The sequence below is a fragment of the Vespa mandarinia genome, chromosome 10 (genome assembly GCF_050613455.1).
Source record: "Vespa mandarinia isolate Hongniang chromosome 10, ASM5061345v1, whole genome shotgun sequence".
In the NCBI taxonomy this organism is placed as follows: domain Eukaryota; kingdom Metazoa; phylum Arthropoda; class Insecta; order Hymenoptera; family Vespidae; genus Vespa; species Vespa mandarinia.
Genome location: NC_140819.1, coordinates 5,190,001 through 5,208,598, shown reverse-complemented (window position 1 = coordinate 5,208,598; position 18,598 = coordinate 5,190,001). Strand labels below are relative to the sequence as shown.

At 35.3% G+C, this 18,598-nt stretch overlaps 1 protein-coding gene and 1 long non-coding RNA gene across 2 annotated transcripts in view; one reads left to right on the top strand and one right to left on the bottom strand.

Annotated features, from left to right (window-relative positions):
* Positions 1-4,844: 4,844 nt before the first annotated feature.
* bs (serum response factor blistered) overlaps positions 4,845-18,598 on the bottom strand; it is a 27,507-nt gene continuing 13,753 nt past the window's right edge. The window contains exons 3-5 of the mRNA XM_035876892.2: positions 11,982-12,087; positions 5,702-5,830; positions 4,845-5,228 (exon numbers count right to left, since the gene is read on the bottom strand). Of these exons, the coding sequence (XP_035732785.1) occupies positions 5,023-5,228; positions 5,702-5,830; positions 11,982-12,087 (441 nt within the window). The 3' untranslated portion in view covers positions 4,845-5,022. The remainder of the gene's footprint in view (positions 5,229-5,701; positions 5,831-11,981; positions 12,088-18,598) is intronic.
* LOC118446359 (uncharacterized) lies at positions 13,040-13,860 on the top strand. The gene is made up of 3 exons (XR_014982632.1): positions 13,040-13,145; positions 13,339-13,416; positions 13,575-13,860. It is a non-coding gene; the product is annotated as an uncharacterized LOC118446359 (long non-coding RNA).

Genomic DNA, 18,598 nt, shown 5'->3' with positions numbered 1-18,598 from the left:
TTTAATGATGAGAAAAATACTCGTCCTCTTTTTCGTCTTAATTAAAAACACAGGGTGTTTCTATTTTTAGGCAGTTTACATGAGAAATGATTTTATCGAATTTTTTTGCGATACTTTAAGCGATATTTTTCATTTGGATTGCACGATACATATATATATATATATATATATATATATATATATATATATATATATATTCTACAACCTGATTATATATTAAAATGTCGATGTCGTTAACATCATAAATTGATTGGTATTAATGATGAATTTCTTGAAAAAAAGTTTTACTATATTAATAAAATAAAATTTTGAATACTATTATTAGATATATTATAATATTATGAATGTATATGGAAAGAATCATATTGATTATACATTTAATATGTTGACCTTTATATTATCTACAGAACATTCTATTTGCATAAACTGGTGTATAAAAAAGAAAAAGAAAAAAAAAAAAGAAAAAAAAATTATCTGAACATAAAATTATTTAATCGATGGAAATTAATTAAGAAAATTCGAAAGAACGTGCAATTTTAATTTCTGTAAGTATGACTGTGATTCAAATCATCGAACGATTAAGTTTATTGTTAAAAGTTGAGAACATTTTGCAAACAGATCAATCGCAAAGAAATATAAGTTCTTTAAAGGATCTTTAATAACGAAATAACACGTTATTCGATAGGATCAGGAATATGAAGAAAGAGAATAATTAATACTTCTTTTGTGAACTCCATCTTGTCGGGGTTTAGGCGTAAAATCTGTACGGCCTGTAAAGTAAAACGGTACGAACTTACCGTCAATTCTTCGATCGTTTATTTCCTTATAATATATTCACATTAGTTTATAAAAATAAGCCTTTACGCAAATCGAAAAATTTTTTTATAAGAATTCTTAATTCTTTTTTTTCTATTTTTGCTTTCTTCTTTTTTTTTTTTTTTCTCTTTTTTTTTTTTTTTTTACTTTTTCCCATTTAATCGAACATAGATATCGTTCGTTGATTTACAAAATTCATACGCGAAAGTTAATAAAACGATGCTCTTTATTCATTTATTTCTCTGCAAAGTTTTGGCGCTATCAAAAATGCACCATCATTACATGTACAATTAAAATTTCGTATAATCACAACGTTATTGCACGTTATTAGGCTAAATCTAGCCTTTAGTTTTGACTAGTAGTTCGTATTGAACGGCACACGTACATAGATATTATTTTTTTCTACTTCTTCTTCCTTTTTTTTTTTTTTTTTTTTTTTTATATCCAAATACATCTATTGCTAGCCGCTTCTAATAACGAGATTTCTTTTAACTTGCATACATAAAGATACGTATTACAAAATGTAATAAAAAGAAATTAAAAATAAAAATAATGTCGTTAAATGACTAAGTCACGAATAAAAGAAAAAAAAAAAAAAAAAAAAAAAAAATAAAAAAAGAAATAAAAAAAAGAAGTTAAATTTATTTCGACATACGCGTCCAATAAAAATGCTCATATCTTCGTTATTTATTTTAACACAATCACGTCGTTCAAGGTTTTTTTTTTTCAATCGGCCATTTAAGATACTCCATGATGTCTTATGGTTATTATTTTATCTGAAATAATCCAAATATATTATATCACCATTAAGATCGTACAAGACCCAACGACTTCCATTTCTTCAAGGTCTTCCTAATAATATCTCTACTTCTTCATTATTATTAATAGGTCTTATACGAAAGTACCATTATTAATCATTATTAATATCATCGATTTTATATATTAATCGATTCGATCTAAATTTCAACGTCAGATCTCATTTTTGTGTATTATATATTAGATCGAATTCATCTTTATAAAAAATTAACGAAAACTTTTCGTTCCATGAATTATTATGAATTATTATGAATTATCTTATTTATGAATTTGAGATAGATCGTGACAAGATTCTACATAAAGTAATATAAAATTGTGTGTGTATTATATATATATATATATATATATATATATATATATATATATATATATATACATATATAATCTGCTTTCTCTTTTCGGCGACTTTAAATTGCATTATATCAAATGTTATGTTGATTTTAAACAAGGATAATTAGATATGAATACGAATTTACAATTTCATTTTATAAATCGATAGTTGACGAGGAAATAGTATAGGATTTGTCAGATGTAACTTCATCGATCTTCGTATTTTTGATATTCGTAATAATATCAAGGAAAGATCGAGAAGAAAGATATTTTGAAATTGTCTTATTTGATGGAATATACTTATATCTTTTCGCACTGTTTGCTAATAATTCATTCATACCAAAAATTCTTTCTATTCGAGATCAGGATCTATTCGACATAGACATTTTTTGAATTGGATCATCCATCCGATCCTCGTGATCCAATTACAAAAATCCAACTTTCTTCTCGCAGGATCGTTGCAACATCAATAAGAAATCATGTATAGTATCAGTCTCGTAATTGGCAGTGCGTATTCGGGAATCGAATAATTGGCGATACGTTGTTTGAACGATTATACCGTAACCCTGTAGTATAATTTTCAGAACGTCCTGAAACATAAAACCGATGAATCGTCCATTTTCACGCACTTTTTATCGAGTCACGAGTTGGATCTGTCGTATAGGGCATAAAAGAGCCCTCTCTCCTCGATCGGTCGAGCTAATGAAATTTAAACAAGGTGTTCTATATGACACTCCACGATCTTTCTCAATTGATCTTAATTAATTGATCTCACCAAGGCATGATCATTCTTCTATCTTGTTAATTCGAGCGTATCACTATCGACGAACGTATCGGATTCGATCGAGTCAGTTGCGTTTCATCTGACGGATTAAAACTTTTTAGATAATATCGATCGCTAAAATAACCATTGTATTTTACCATGTTTATTGTTTATTAATAATTTGTGGAGACCGTGCATGATCGTAAATATTCAAACAAATTGCTTATCGATCATACGTATGTTCAATTTTTGCTATTATTTTCTTTTTAAGCAATCGCGATGTCCTAATGTGTGAAAGTATTTGTTGTTATCGTGATTTGTTGAAAAAAAAAAGAAAGAAAAAGAAAATAAATAGAAAAAAGAAAACTGATCTATAGAAAAATACTTACACTCGGCTCATCGACATTTTTTAAATCTTCGAAGACGATCTTCTCATAACTAAGGTTAACATTAAATAAGGAACTTGTAAAGATCGTCGAGAAGGGAAATAGTGATGGAGAATTAAATCGGATTGTGATTGTCATAAGACCGATTGGATATTGATAAATTTAAGAAGAAAAAAAAAAGAAAAGAAATCAAATTGTTATAAAACCATATGAGTGTTATAGCATTTACTTTCTTTCTTTTTCTTTTTTTTTTTTTCCAAAAAAAAATCATCCCTCCATTGACCGTCGTCGTAAAGAATTTAGAATTCTTCTTGATAAACAAACAAAATTAAATTAATTATTATTAATTTAAGTGTTTGGCCATTTTTTCAAAAGATGACGATTTTATCGAACGACGAAGAATCAACGATCGATTTTTCATGGGCATACGGAATTTAATAATTCACTGTTCAATAAAAATAAATTTTTTTTTTCGAATACGAATTGAAATATATATCATCCGATAGATCTCGTCATATCATGTATAAGTAGATATATTTCAAAGAAAATATTTCAGCTTTTTTTTTTTTAACATCGTACTCGATGGAAACTATATCTCGTTAATAAATTTAGAATGAATTCTTTTTTCTTTCTTTCTTTCTTTCTTTTTTTTTTTTTTTTTTTTTTTTAACAAACGTATCTGTTTCCTATCATTCCGAGATTTATCCGATTCATGACGCAAAATCAATACCGATATATATCGTATCAAATCGATATTATAATATGATTTCTTTTAATATTTATCATTGGCATTTGAAAATTCGTATACTCGAACAATGATGATGTTTAGAAATAAACTCACGTGAATACAAAAATCAACGATCGATTATATTCTAATTTCTTTCCCTCCCCCCAACCCCACCAACCCATCCAACTCTGAAAATTTCGGAGAAATTAATTTTCGATCGGTAGAATTCGTGCTTTATGTATGTGTATATATATATATACATGTACATATATGTATATACATAAATATGGATATATATATCCATTCGATTTAAAAGTTTTTCGTCCCTTTTGTTACTTTCCGTTCTTTCGATCCGAAGTCAAAAGTTGCATGCCTTCGACTGGTCACATCTCAAACAGTTATATCGGGATGTAAGAAAAGTATGCGGCTTTCGCGCGTCTGTCATCATCATTGTCGTCGTTGTCGTCGTCGTTGTCGTCGTCGTCGTCGTCATCGTTATCGTGGTCGTTGTCGTTGTCGTCGGTGGTGTCACGATCGACCTACTTGCGATAACTCATCCAAGACTCGAATGAAGGGACATAATAATCAAAGAATTATCTTTCTTCGACGATCTCCGAGATAAAAGAAAATCGATGTATAGCGGAAAAGAGAAAGACAGAGTGAGTGAACGAATGAGAGAGTGGGAGAATGACAGAGAGAGTGAGAGAATAAAAAAGAGAGAGAGAGAGAGAGAGAGAGAGAATGAGAGAGAGAGAAAGAGAGAGAGAGAGAGAGAGAGAGAGAGAGAGAGAGAGAGAGAGAGAGAGAGAAAGAGAAACTCACTTGTCACGTTTAGTCCATTTTTAATCGCGAAAAACTTGAAGGAAGAATAGCCAGGGCCTCGTTTGTATAGTCTAAATTTTCTCGGCTATTCGTTTCTTCCTCGGTTCCTTCATGATCGTGCCACCATTTTCAAGATCCTTGATAATCCTTGTAGATATTTCATTCGTTTCGTTTTCCTTCGAACCTTCCTGTTCTTTGTTTTCCCTTAATCCTTCTTCTTCTTCTTCTTTTTTTTCTTCTTCATGAATTCTCTTTTCCTTCCGTCTTCGAGACTCGAATCGAGATTCCTTCGGAAACTTTTCCGATGGTTTACGACACAGCGAGACTCGAATATTAGCATCATCGTTTACGTTTCGCCTTTGTCACTCTCTGTCCTTTGTAAGGTCGGAGGGCAATTCGCATGCAACTGAAGATGCTGACCCTGAAATTGGTGATCTCGGTGACGGAGATGACAAGCTCGTTCTCGATGACACCGGCAATGAGAGACCTGCGGCACTCATCGCCACGTTAAGCGGTATCGTGATGAACGGTTGATTTCCTTGCGATGAATTAACCGATGTTGTCGTACCTAAATTTAAACAGGATATGGTTCTTATTCTAAATTTGGCGCTAATATTCCTTATCCTCTGATATTAAACGTCGCTCAATGCGTGATTCTAACGGTATTGATTTCTTGTTAACTGTACTCTTTATCCCTTGATATTAATCCTTTCTTGCATTGAAGAAAATATAATGGAAAGATAGTGAAGTAAGAGTTCAATTTTGTTTTCTTTTCTTTTTTTCTTTATTATTATTATTAATATTATTATAAACGTTGTTATAAACGTTGAAAATGAAAATGAATAATAATATGAACATGAGTATATATATATATATATATATGAACGCGAATAAAATTTCTTTTTACAATATATTACTATAAATTTTTCATCTTCATAATGAAGAATCAATATTGTTACGTTAAGAACGATCCATGATCTTTCTCTGTCCGTCATTTTTCTGGCGTAAAAATGACATTAACCGGTGACCGATAAAACCTACCTCCGTCTTGTGAAATTTGTACCGGTTGACCGTTTTGTCCGATACCGAGCAAAACACCCGGACTAGGCGAATAAATGACACTTTGTGGCATCTGGTACATGATTCCAGCGGAGAATGAAGGTATATTACCTGAAACGATAGAATAAAGAGATTTGCGACTTAATACGCACAAATAAATACATAATTAATACGCATAGGTAAATAGATATGTATTGTATTTGGGAGAATATAAAAATGGATATTGAAATATAAAAAAAGAAATATATTCTTCGTGCGAAAATACTCGATATCAAAATCCACATGTACAAGATCCCTTCTAGATTACAATTAGTCCTAATATGGATTTATAATAATAATAATAATAATAATAATAATAATAATAATAATAATAATAATAATAATAATAATAATAATAATAATAATAACTTTAGAAGGAAGTTTGGGTCTAGTTAAGTTTAAGTTGCGTCATCGTTCTCACATTATCCGTGGTTTTAGAACATTTAAAGACCTAACATATACGTAGAACAATTTTACCATTTCTCTCCCCCACACTAAAAAAAAAAAATTGTCTATTTTTCACGTAAAAGGGCTAGCGTCAATTTTATTGTAATCCCGGTATGGCGTTATATCGAAACAATGCGAGTCCCGGCCTCCCTCGCTTTCTCGATTAACCGTAAAAGGGCGAACTGTTAGTACGACGAAGTAGATTTCATCATCACCCACTGTCTCTTATCACGGTGCGTAATGGAAACGTAGAAAAAGACGGACGAACGAAGAAACGAAGAAACGAACGAACGAACGAACGAACGAAGGAACGAACGATCCGATCGGATGGCATTCACTTTGCTGCATTAGCATCGGATATTTATGTGTGCACCTGCAACCGAGCGTGGCGATCTTACATACACAGATAGTTTTTAATTGCATTCGCGTTCTATCTCTCCTACCATTGACACAGAATTTTCCATAAAAATGAGAAAGCAGTATCGCTGCACTTTCAGAAGGTTAATCTTTAAAACATTTTCACACGTTCGTCCTGTTAGGTTACATATTTATCATATCGGGATGATATCCTTCCTTCCTTCCTTCCTTCTTCTCATTCCTTTTACATTTTTAATGTGACATAGTTCGATTAGTATATTCGCATACCTATCGTGAAATTGCTTCAAGAAAATGTCTATCGATTAAATGAATTTCTACTTTCAATGGTAATGAACAGAAAGAAAAATGTCTACCGCTAGATATATATGTGTATATATATATATATATATATATATATATACACACATATAAATATATATATATATATATACATACACACACACACACGGCGAAAATCTTCGTAGGACGAATTTATATGCACGAAGGATAAAAGACGTGATATTATATACCGTTTGAACTGAGTGTTACTATGAGTGTTACTATAACTATATTATTCGTACGAGTTATTATCGTCCGATATAAAGGAATAAAATATTTCTATCAAAATAATTCCTATCATTTATTTCATATTATTCACACGTGCTCGTCTCATTTAACATAATGACGCGCAAGTACGATCCATAAGAGAATATTTTTTTTTTTGTATGCTTGTTACAACTACAAAAGAAAAAGAGTTTCAATGTAAAAGATATAATAAGGAGATTATATAATAAGATAGGAAAAGATATAATAAGAAAGATATAATAAAAGAATTTTCTTAGATTCATATTTTCTCCTCCGTAGTACTCCCGTTCTTCTCCCTCGACAAAAATCTTCCCCGTTCAAATATCGTATCGTTTCTCGCGACCCTTTCAAACGTGAATTTCACGAATATAGGAACAAAAACGTAAAAAGAATAATAGCGATTCAGGAACGGTGAGGTTGGGGTTGGTGTGTGCGATATATGTATGTGTGTGTGGGGGGGGGTAGGGGGAGGACAGGGTTCCTTACATTCGCGTTGCAATTAGAACGGTAATTCTTTTTCGATTCGATGGGTATAACACTGACAAAACGCGTCGCGGCGCTCGTTCCGTAAATCTTTTCTCGGTCGTTGGACCACCGGAGTGGAAAGGCCGTCCCAAAGGCCGTCTCAAAGGCCGTCGCAAATCGCTTGCCTTGCTGCTCCTTGTTCGATCGACTCTTCTCAAGATAATAATCCACCGAAAATTCCACTTTCTACGTGGTGGTTAGTTACTCTTACATACATACATTACTCTTACACACACACATATATATATATATATATACAGTACATTGTATATAGATAGGATAAGTAAATAGTTTAAACGTATACATACATATATCTACATACATAGAGCTATCTAAGCTTAGGGAATAAGTACTCGCGAGCGAGTACGCGCGCGCGCGCGCGCGCGGAAACGTTGGAAAAAGCGCGAAACGTCACGGCGGCGATCGGATGGCCATCCACTCGGTGTACATTAGCATCGATATTTATGTGTACACCTGCATCGAAGCGCGGCTTTCGACCGGATCCTACTTCCCAGTTAGGCAGCGCGTTGTCGTCTTAGTTTGGTCATCGCGGACCGTACGACTCCTTACGGACTCCCCTACACGGATAACCCCGTCATCGCTCGCACGCTTTTCGCATTTTAAGTGTCCTCTCTCTTTTCCCCTCTCTTTTATCTCTTTCTCTCCCACTCTTCCTTCGACATACCTCCCCGACCACCCTGACCTCCCCCCCATCCCCCCACACATACACCCCGCGCCACTCTGACTCTTTCTCTCTTTCCTTCTTTTCTCCTTTCTTACGATATCCTTCTATCCTTTTCTCTTTCTCTTTCTCTCTTCCTCCCCCCATTCTCTCTCTCTCTCTCTCTCTCTCTCTCTCTCTCTCTCTCTATTTCTCTTTTTCCTTTTCTCTTTATCTACAAGCCTGTGAGTGACTACTGTCAGCCTGTCTACCTGCCGTTCGTTCTAACGATTTTCCACACGGCAGTCTTACGAGCCGTCGGTCGATCTCTCAACTCGACGAGAGATTCGAGACACGCCCACGAGGGAAAAAATCGGTGTTACCCAATCAGGGGATAATCCTGCCACTTAGGCAGCCCTTCGCTTCGATCCTTTCTCCCTCCCTTTTCCGATTCATCATCGGCCATCGTTGGCTTTCTAAAACGCGTTAGGATTTACGATCTCGATCGTTTTGATATCGACCGTTTCGATCAGCTTTAATCTGAGCCTTCGTACGTTCATACTGGATGTTTCATAAAAGGGTGTAAATGGGTTTGACAAAGCTTGGTAAAAATTGGATAAATCATTCGAGTATAGCTGTTAATTTTTATAAAGTAACAATAGAATTTGATATAGGATAGTGATATCAATGTTTTGACAAGATTAAGACGAGTCACACGTGGAAAGTTTTGTTGTTCGAAAGTCTATAAGTTTCTACCTGCGATATCTATTGATTGAAATTGTCTTTTTTTTTTTTTTTTTTTTTTTTTATCAAAAGCATTCAAATTTAATTCTCGGTTCTGTCGTGAACAATATCGCGAAGTTATTAAGTTTAATTAATATTGTATATTGTTTTTATAATTCTGTATGAAACACACTGTAACTATAGAATTTAGATATTCTCGTTCTGACTACGCGCCGAAGCTACCTACTTGGAGTGGTAAAAGCAAATCGTTAGAGAAACTACATCGTCTCGTCGTCATCGTTTATCCTGAAATTCTCTATTGTTTTTAACACATTTCTCGACATTAGAACGATATATATATATATATACATATATCTCCTTAATTTATTGAGTTTGAAGATGTTCCTGATAAATCCTCGAATGGTTTTACCTTTTTCTTTTTTTTTTTTTCTATTGACCTTTTCAAAACAACCTCGTAATACAAGTTTAAAGGTAAATTCTCGAAAGAGTTCTATCTATATTTATACATGTTCAAAATTTTATATCTTCATTACAAAATATTTGATATTTTATGATCGATTGTACAGATCGAATATCTGTCGACGATATTAAAAATGATATAAAATAAATTGTGAAGTCTTTTAATCGCTTGGAAAAAAAAAAAACGAAAAAAAGGAAAAATAAGAAACAAAAAGAAAAATAAAGAAAAGATAAGAAAAAAAAAAAAAGAAAAAAAAAGAAAGACGATACATCGATGATGCTTATAAAGGAGCTTAAAACAAGCGGAAAATGATTTTATTTGGCTCGTTGATTTAACAGGCGCGATAACGTCGTGTAATTACCGTAATCGCGTGTCCGCACTTAACGGCCTACCGCAGTGGAACGTAATTCATAACGCAATTAATATCATTTTCATTACATTGCTAGGGACCCTTTTCAAGTGTCACGACATATTAGGGATAGTTTCCTTGTCGGGATATATGCGAACGTACATACGTTCTCTCTGTCGTTTATAATGAAGCGTGTGTGTACGCAGTGTTATCTGAATTTACGAGGTTCGCACGAGACACGCGCTTTCGTGCGAGAAAAAGAAGGATGTAACGAAGGAAGGAAAGAAAGAGAGAGAAAGAGAGAGAGAAAGAGAGAGAGAAAGAGAGAGAGAGAGAGAGTGAGAGAGACAGAGAGAGAGAGAGAGAGAGAGAAGAAAAAAGTCAGATTTAGAATCACGGGCGAGGAACGGTTTCTCTCGTTGATCTCTAATAATCGCGCGCTTTCATCATGATACCGATCGTTAACTAATAAAATAATTCACATTTAGAATTGTCAATGGTCACGCGATGACTTTATAATATCACCTATATACATATATATATATATATATACTTGCGTTTACTTTGTGCAAATGCACAATGTGTATTCCCAACACTTTTTTTACCCAGACGCAACAACCGTCAATATCGTTCTTTTTTTTTTTTTAGACAATGCAGGAAGTTATTTACCATTTAATCTTTCTTTAGCCTCTTTTCGTATGTTAAAGTTCATAAATAACGCACGAAAAGAAAGGTGCCTTGCAGAAAGAAAGTTTCTTTCGTGGAATAATTAAACAATTCTTGTTAGCATCAACGTGAAAATATTCACGATAGTAATGTTCTTTATTTATTTCTTACTATTTCTCTCGATTTGGAAGAACTCTTTATATTTCACGGATAAAAAAGTTAATCGACTTGAAGTCACGAAAATATTAGTGTTATCCTATTATCGTTATTATCGAAGACGATCGATGAAGAAATATTTTGTTTTTTATATTTAACGATGGAAACTTACGTATCTGGAGGATCATTCGAAAGTTGGGATAGATTAGTTTGTTAAATGAGTGTGAGTCAATATGAAAGCAATAGAATTTTTCTTTGTAATATATAATCATTATTGAAATAATAAAATTTCTTTGTGTTGTATTAAAATGTCAATTCTAAAATAACCTAATCGATCAATCATCGAGATAATCAAACGAGATTATTATAAATCGTAAGAAAAATTGAATTGATCGGGAAATAATATCGACGGATGAATTGACGAAATGTGTCTAATATTTTTTTTTCTTTCTCTTTCTTTCTTTTTTATTTATTTATTTCTCTTTTTTTCTTTTTTTTTTTTTTTGTTTAATCACGAAGAAAATTCCGTAGGTTGAATCGTTTATGTTTGAATATCGATCGACTTCTATCTATTATCCGGTGGCAGGAAAAATTTTTCGCGACATTCACATAGAGAAAGAGAGAGAGAGAAAGAAAGAGAGACACATTCCCTCGAATCGAGAGACCGTATGATTTATAATCCGTTAGGAGAAGTATTCTTGATCCTTGAAACAGCATCGATCCATTAGCGATTATTTCATTAATATCGCTTGGCGGTATGTCTTTTAAACGACACACCCGAGAGATTCGTGACTACTGCGTATATAGTATTCGCAAGAACTCGCGATTGGAATTTTGATTTCGTTTATCGTGAAACTTCGTGAAATTTAGCGACGTCGATATCTGGATAAAATTGATAAAAATACAGTAGGATAGACAGCACCGGTAACGCGTAAAATCGAGAACGTGGGAAGGAAATTTCCGCGGCTGTAGGTATACTGCTTATAAATTCAAATATATAACGCATATAAGTGTACGATCTCTCCTGAGAGTGTATCGATAAAAATCGAAGCGGATCTATTGAAAACGACACCCAAGAACTTACATTTAGATCTAACCTTTCGTGTACCTTCGTACTCATTGATAAAGATATTGATGTTATTGATAGAAGTTATTACTTATTCCGCTTATAATATAACGAGTAAAATTTACGATATATTCCGTCACGATGTATATATATATATATATATATATATATATATATTACGTAATAATACAATAATCAGATCTATACCCGAATGATTCTTTGCGAGATCCTTCGAAACCGGTGAATCGCCGTCGCTCGTATCACCGTCGCTCTCGTTTGCGCAGACGTCCGATCTAGGCGACGTACCGTCTTCCTGTAAAAATAAATAAACAATTATATAATGATATAAACGATATATTGGTGCTCGCAATTAATCGTTAATAAAATTATTCAAACAAAGCAAATTTCTCGTATACCCTTTAACGTCGTTTTAAAATAAGTAAATAGAAACTAGCCTTAGAAACTATGTACGTTTCGATCGATAACAATAGCTCGTTGTTTAGCAACACTAAAATGTAAAGTAAAAAAATTTATGAGAATTTAGTAGTCGCCAATCGCTTGTACGCAATAAACTTTAAAACAAAGGAATCATAGAATGCAAATGAATTTAAATCTAGCTAACAGATATTGGCAGACGGTGGTTTCGGAGTAATGAAGGAAAGGTCGGGGATTCGATGCACTTTAAAATAAATACCTCGCAAACTTCCACGTAGAAGATGCAAGATTAGAGCTGTTCAATAGGATTTCTTCTTTTCGTTTTTTTTTCTTTTCTTTTTTTTTTTTCTTCTTCCCCTATATTGTTCGAATAGATATCCAAACTCAGCCGGAACTCTTCCATTCTATATACCTCTTATTCGATATTTTACATACTTGTTTTCGATCGTTCCGAACGTTGTTGCATCGTATCGTATCGACAGGAGAACTTAGCAGTGCAAATAAACGAGAAATGAAATATGAGATTTTCGAATAAAATTCTGTAACGTCCACGCAAAGCGTTTTATACATCCATTGACCTACGTCCGACAGTACACCTACAAATTTCTGCATCCAGTATATCGCATACGTGTACACCTAGAACCACCCACACGCGACTCGTCCAAACGAATTCCTTCTCTCTCTCTCTCTCTTTCTCTCTCTCTCTCTCTCTTTCTCTCTCTCTCTCTCTCTCTTTCTCTCTCTTTCTCTCTCCCTTTCTCTCTCTCTCTCTCTCCCTCTCTCTCTCTTACAATCCGAGCGTCGAACAAAATACTTTCACTCATCGGAACCTTCGACGTCCACCGACGTTTTAGCTTCTTCCCTCGTAGCATACATATCGGTCCTGTCCTCCAGGGAAATCGTAAGATTTATTTACGCCACTCTCATCACGGAATCGTAAGTATACGATAGATCAACAATATCCACGTTTTCGTCTTAGATTTAATAAATTATAGATCTATCGGTCGACCTTCGACCTCTTGTTGTCCCAATGAATATCGCGCTAAATTATAACAGTCCATTAGTTATTTCTCTTACAATCGCGTTAATCCTAATTTTTCTCTTTTTTCTCCATTTAATCGTCGAAAAGAATATAAGAAAAGATAAGGGAAGAAAACAGGAAGACGAAAAGGAAGAGGAGGAAGAATGAACGAAGCGAATACGTAGAGTACGTAATGTGCACGTATGTATGCATGTACACGTATGTATGTATGTATGTACGTATGAATGTATGTATGTATGTATGTATGTATGTATGTATGTATGTATGTATGTATGTATGTATGTATGTATGTATGTATGTATGTATGTAGTACGTTACGTTAGGTACGAAGGAAGCAAGCGGAGGAAGAAGCAGCGAACGAACCAACCAACGAAGCAAGGAACAAACCAAGCAAGCAGCAAGCAACCAACCAAGCTCTACCTAGCGGGGAGAGATGCGCGAGCTTGTTCGCGCTCCTTATATGGCCATCCGCGCAGTCTGAACTCGGCAATGCGCTTCCAGAAGAGATTCTCACAAATTTACGCGGTACTACGTTTCCATCGCTACTTTCTCTCCCCCGCTAGAAGATACTTTTTGCCTGCGCTACGACGATACACACACACGGGGCGGGAGTGGGATAAAGGGGAAATAGGGGATAAGGGGTAAGAGAGGAGGGGGCAAGGAGGGAGAAACGGCGACCTATGCGTTTCAACGCGGTCTTTCTTACACGCGTACACGTATACATAGTTAGATATGTGCGTATGCACGTAGTACCTACTACCTATAACTATATAGAGAAAAAATAGACTCGACCGTTCCTGCCCTCCTCCCCCTTTGCGTACCCCTCGCGCGAGAATTCACGATGAGTATGCCTCAAACCGAATCCCTCTCTCGAGGTTATACTCCGTCTTGGGAGTCTCTACTTCTTCTTCCTTTTATTTTTTTTTTCTTTCTTTTTTTTCCTTTTTTTTTTTTTTACTTATTCTTCTTCTTCTTCTTCTTCTTCTTCTTAGTCTTCTTCGTCTTCGTCTTTCTCGACTTTGACGAGCTGCAGGAGAGACAGAGAGAGACAGAGGGAGAGAGAGAAAGAGAGAGAGAGAGAGAGAGTGAGAGAGAGAGAGAGAGAGAAAGAGAAAGAGCAAAAAAAGAAGTCGACTTGTTGTGGTTCGAGGCTTGATAACTCGCGGTCGATCCGCTCGATGCTACGCGCTGCTCGTAATGAGCGGAAAGGATCGTGGGTGATCTCGAGGAGAGTGAGAGTAAGAGAGGGAAGGATTTCGAGGAATACACTCCACCTTATGATTTTCTTTCATAGATATACGACATTCACCTTGAAACATTTGAAATCGTTAAATTATATTGTATTAATTATTCGATAATTATCAATCATCGTTCGATTTGTAGATATATAAACTTAAGAAAAATAATGTACATGTATATATATATATATATACATATATATATGTGTGTATGTATGTATGTATGTATGTATGTATATATCGAATTAAAAGGTAAAAGAGATTTAAAGTGACAACGAACGACTAACTCGACCGGATTCCATTACGCGCTTTCTGCCTTCGTTCGAGTTATTATTCCGGAGGGTCTCTTGGACGTTCGCCGAGTCCCGTTCCGCGGAATTTAGTGAACCAGTGCGACCGCCAATATCGAACCACTTCCTTAACGCGTTACGAATTCGTCGGCTGACGTTACTCCATGTACCCAAGATTTCCGTACTGGATTTTTATCCTGTCGCATACGAGTCGGAAAGGAAAAGAATAAAAAGAAAGAAAGAAAGAAAGAAAGGAAAAAAAAAGAAAAGAAAAAAGAAGAAGAAGAAAAAAAAATTCTAATTGCTTTCTTTCTTTCCTTTCCTTTCCCTATTTCTTTTTTCTTTTTTCTTCTGTATAAATCCCATCTACGAACATCTCTCGGATAAGTTCAAGAACGTGATACAACCGTTGCTAGCGATGATCATTTACGACTTACATTTTAAGTGAACCGACGATACCTAGTCTAATCCTTCGGGAATTGTTTCCACTAGAAAATGATGCTAGATTGATGTTTAGAAACGATCGTTCGTCGTCAGTTGACTTAAAAAGTTGCGCCGTATTCTCGAAAGAAAGAAAAAAAAAAAAAAAAAAAAAAAAAAAAAATCAGCGAACAGGGATTTTTTTTTATTTTTTATTTTTATTTTTTTTTTCTCTATTTAAGTCCTTTCAAACTTCATAATTATCGTAATAAAATGGACCATAACCACGATCGTATCGTATATTTAATTCTTTTTTTTTTCTTTTTCTTTTTTTTTTTTTTTTCAAGAATACGAAGTTATTATTATGTATTTTGTTTGTCGTACTATGACAGAACTCGAAAATTTTGTTTATAAATGTTAATTAACAAAAATTATTATTTTTATCATTTAATATGGAATAGATGAGAGAAATCGTCAGGGTTACCGAAAAAGTTACGCAAGTGGATTTCTCACTTAAGATATACATACATATACAGACAGATAGACGGACAGACGGACAGACAGACAGACAGAGAGAGAGAGAGAGAGAGAGAGAGAGAGAGAGAGAGAGAGAGAGAGAGAGAGAGAGAGAGAGAGAGAGAGAGAGAGAGAGAGACAACGATATGAGCGTGTGCCTACGCCGCAACCACAAAACACGAGCTGCGATTATATTCCTTGCGAGTTTGTTCGTAATAGGCAAGCGTCGTTCCGCTTCAACATCATCGTATATCATTCTTCTTCGTCTATTATACCGTATTCTCTCTCTCTCTCTCTCTCTTTATGTCTGTTTTTTCTATTTTCCTCTCGTTCTCTTTTTTCGCCCTTTGCACTTTGCTTTTTTGCCGGATAAAATCATTTCTTTCATTCTTTTTCTAGCACGCACGCACGCACGCAATTCCTTTAGAAAGACATTTTAAGAAATGCGAATTTTACTCGTTTTTTGTTTCTCTTTTTTTTTTTTTTTTTTTTTTTTTTTAATTAAGATCGATTAATAATCCTATCGTAGGGATAACATGTCAGGATAAATTTTCAAGAGATAAGATTTTATAAATCGAATTTCATGTAAAACGAAAAGCATAAAAGAATAGTATGTAGAAATTAAAAAGTAAAAAATAGAAAGATCGGAAGTTGAAGATTCGCGTTAAGTCGTTATTAGACGATTTTCATCTTTATCCTCGGTCACTTTTATCGAGACGTGACTAGGAGAACGTATGTACCTTACCATTAACACCCACATCCATTCGCATATATTCATCGATTCTTCGTGTCGATCGTTATTCCACCTTATTCATTATAGAATCTGACATAAGTACATATTACGGTATGCATTATGGTATACGTATATGTATTAGATTTATATACGAGGTAAGGTTTATATGAGAAATTTATCGCGTTTCTTAAGACTTAAAACAAAAGGACTAATACCCACTTTTGTATCCGAACGGAACACGTTTCACATGTATTTAATCGAAACAACAGACACCTAAAATACGATCGTACGCTCGATACGTACGTACGATACACAAACGAGATCGGGGATGAATTTGCAAGACTTCACGTATTAAACTATCAAGATAAAATATCGTTTCAATTTGTCCGAAAACAAAACAAAACAAAACAAAAAAATGATATCTCCCCGATGTATACATACGATATCCGATCAAATCTCTCAATTATTAAAAATCCTTTCAGAAGGCTCAAAATGAGACCGATGATATTCTTTTTACAAAAATATCACGAATGAATTACAAACTGGAACATCATACGAAGAGACCTCGTGGCCGATAGCCGTTCGTTAAACCCCCGAACGCATTCATTAGTATCGGCATTGGGATCGACATAGAAAGAGAGATAAAGAGAAAAAGAGATAGAGAAAGAGAGAGAGAGAAAGAGAGAGAGAGAGAAAGAGAATGTGCGTGTGTGTGTGTATGTGTGTGCGTAACAGCAACGGCAAGTTGTATAAGAGAAAAAGAGAAAGAAAAAGAGAAAGAGAGTGGACCACCGGTACGGGGTTCTATGGATAAACCGGATCGACTGGTGGACCAATGAGAGTGGACGAAAATTGCGCGGGCGCGTAGCCGGTAGCCGGCCGGCTTCTGGTCCAGCAGCAGCATCCAACGGTAGCTTCTGCTTCGAACGTACGTACGTCGTCGTCTTCGTCGTCGTCGTCGTCGTCGTCGTCGTCGTCGTCGTCGTCGTAGTCCTCTTCTTCTTCTTCTTCTTCTTCGTCGTCTTCTTCGTCGATCGCTTCCGAGTCACCTTTTCTACCCCCCATTACCGTCGGGCGTGTATAGAAGGCGCGACAAAAAGCGGCATTCCTGACTCTTAAGTCGGATTCTATATAAGTGTCTGCCATCGCGAACATTGCCTGTATATGGCGACAACCGGGCTTTGACAAAGGTGACCGTATATGGCATTCGGCTTCCACCTTCCATACGTGCGTACGCGCCTCCGTTCCTTCTATCTTCCCTTCCCCCCTCTCCCATTTCTCCCTTCTCCTTACTTTTACTCTCCCCCCTATACACACTCAACCCTCTCCTTCTCTTACTCGCTTATTCTCTCTCTCTCTCTCTCTCTCTCTCTTTCTCGCTTATTCTCTTTTGCGATCGAGCACCTGGGAGAACCACCACGGCAATCGACGATCGTTCAAACGGTCGGCGTTAAATCGTAAATCCATCTTTCTCTTTCTCTCTCTCTCTCTCTCTTTCTTTCTATGCCTATCTCTTTCCTTAAGGTGCTTTGCGACGCGCCACCGAATAAACGGCGCGTACGATCGCGCGAAGCGCGAGAGGGAATGAAATGCGATTACGTTTTAGTAGAGGGTGAAACCTACCCGGCGAATGTAGCGCCATCTCGCCGAGGAATCGGCAAAAAACTACCCTGGAAAGATATTATAGGTAAGGTGTGTCATGTATATACGTGTGTATATACATACATACATAAATACATACGTGCATAGATACATGTACACTTATGTACGTGTGCTTCGTGCATTCTCTCTCTTTCTCTCTTTCTTTTTTTCTCTCTTCTTAACTTCCATTCTCGACAATAGGTGACGAAAACAAAAAGAAACAAAATAACGAAAAGGGAAGAGGAGCTGGAGGAGGAGGAGGACTGGAGGAGGGTGGGAAAAAAAGTATCGTGTCTTTTTACGATATAGATGCTTTCGTAGATATTACGTAAAATATGAGGGAATGCTTCGTAATTAATTTTATCAATTAATTATTTGAATCAAAAAATAGACGATATTCAATTCATTCGTAACTTCTATTGATTTTAATCGATTGTTTACCATCGATCGGATAGATGATAACTTTCTTTGACGCCGAAACGTCCATCTAGCGTTCATCTTCTCGTTAA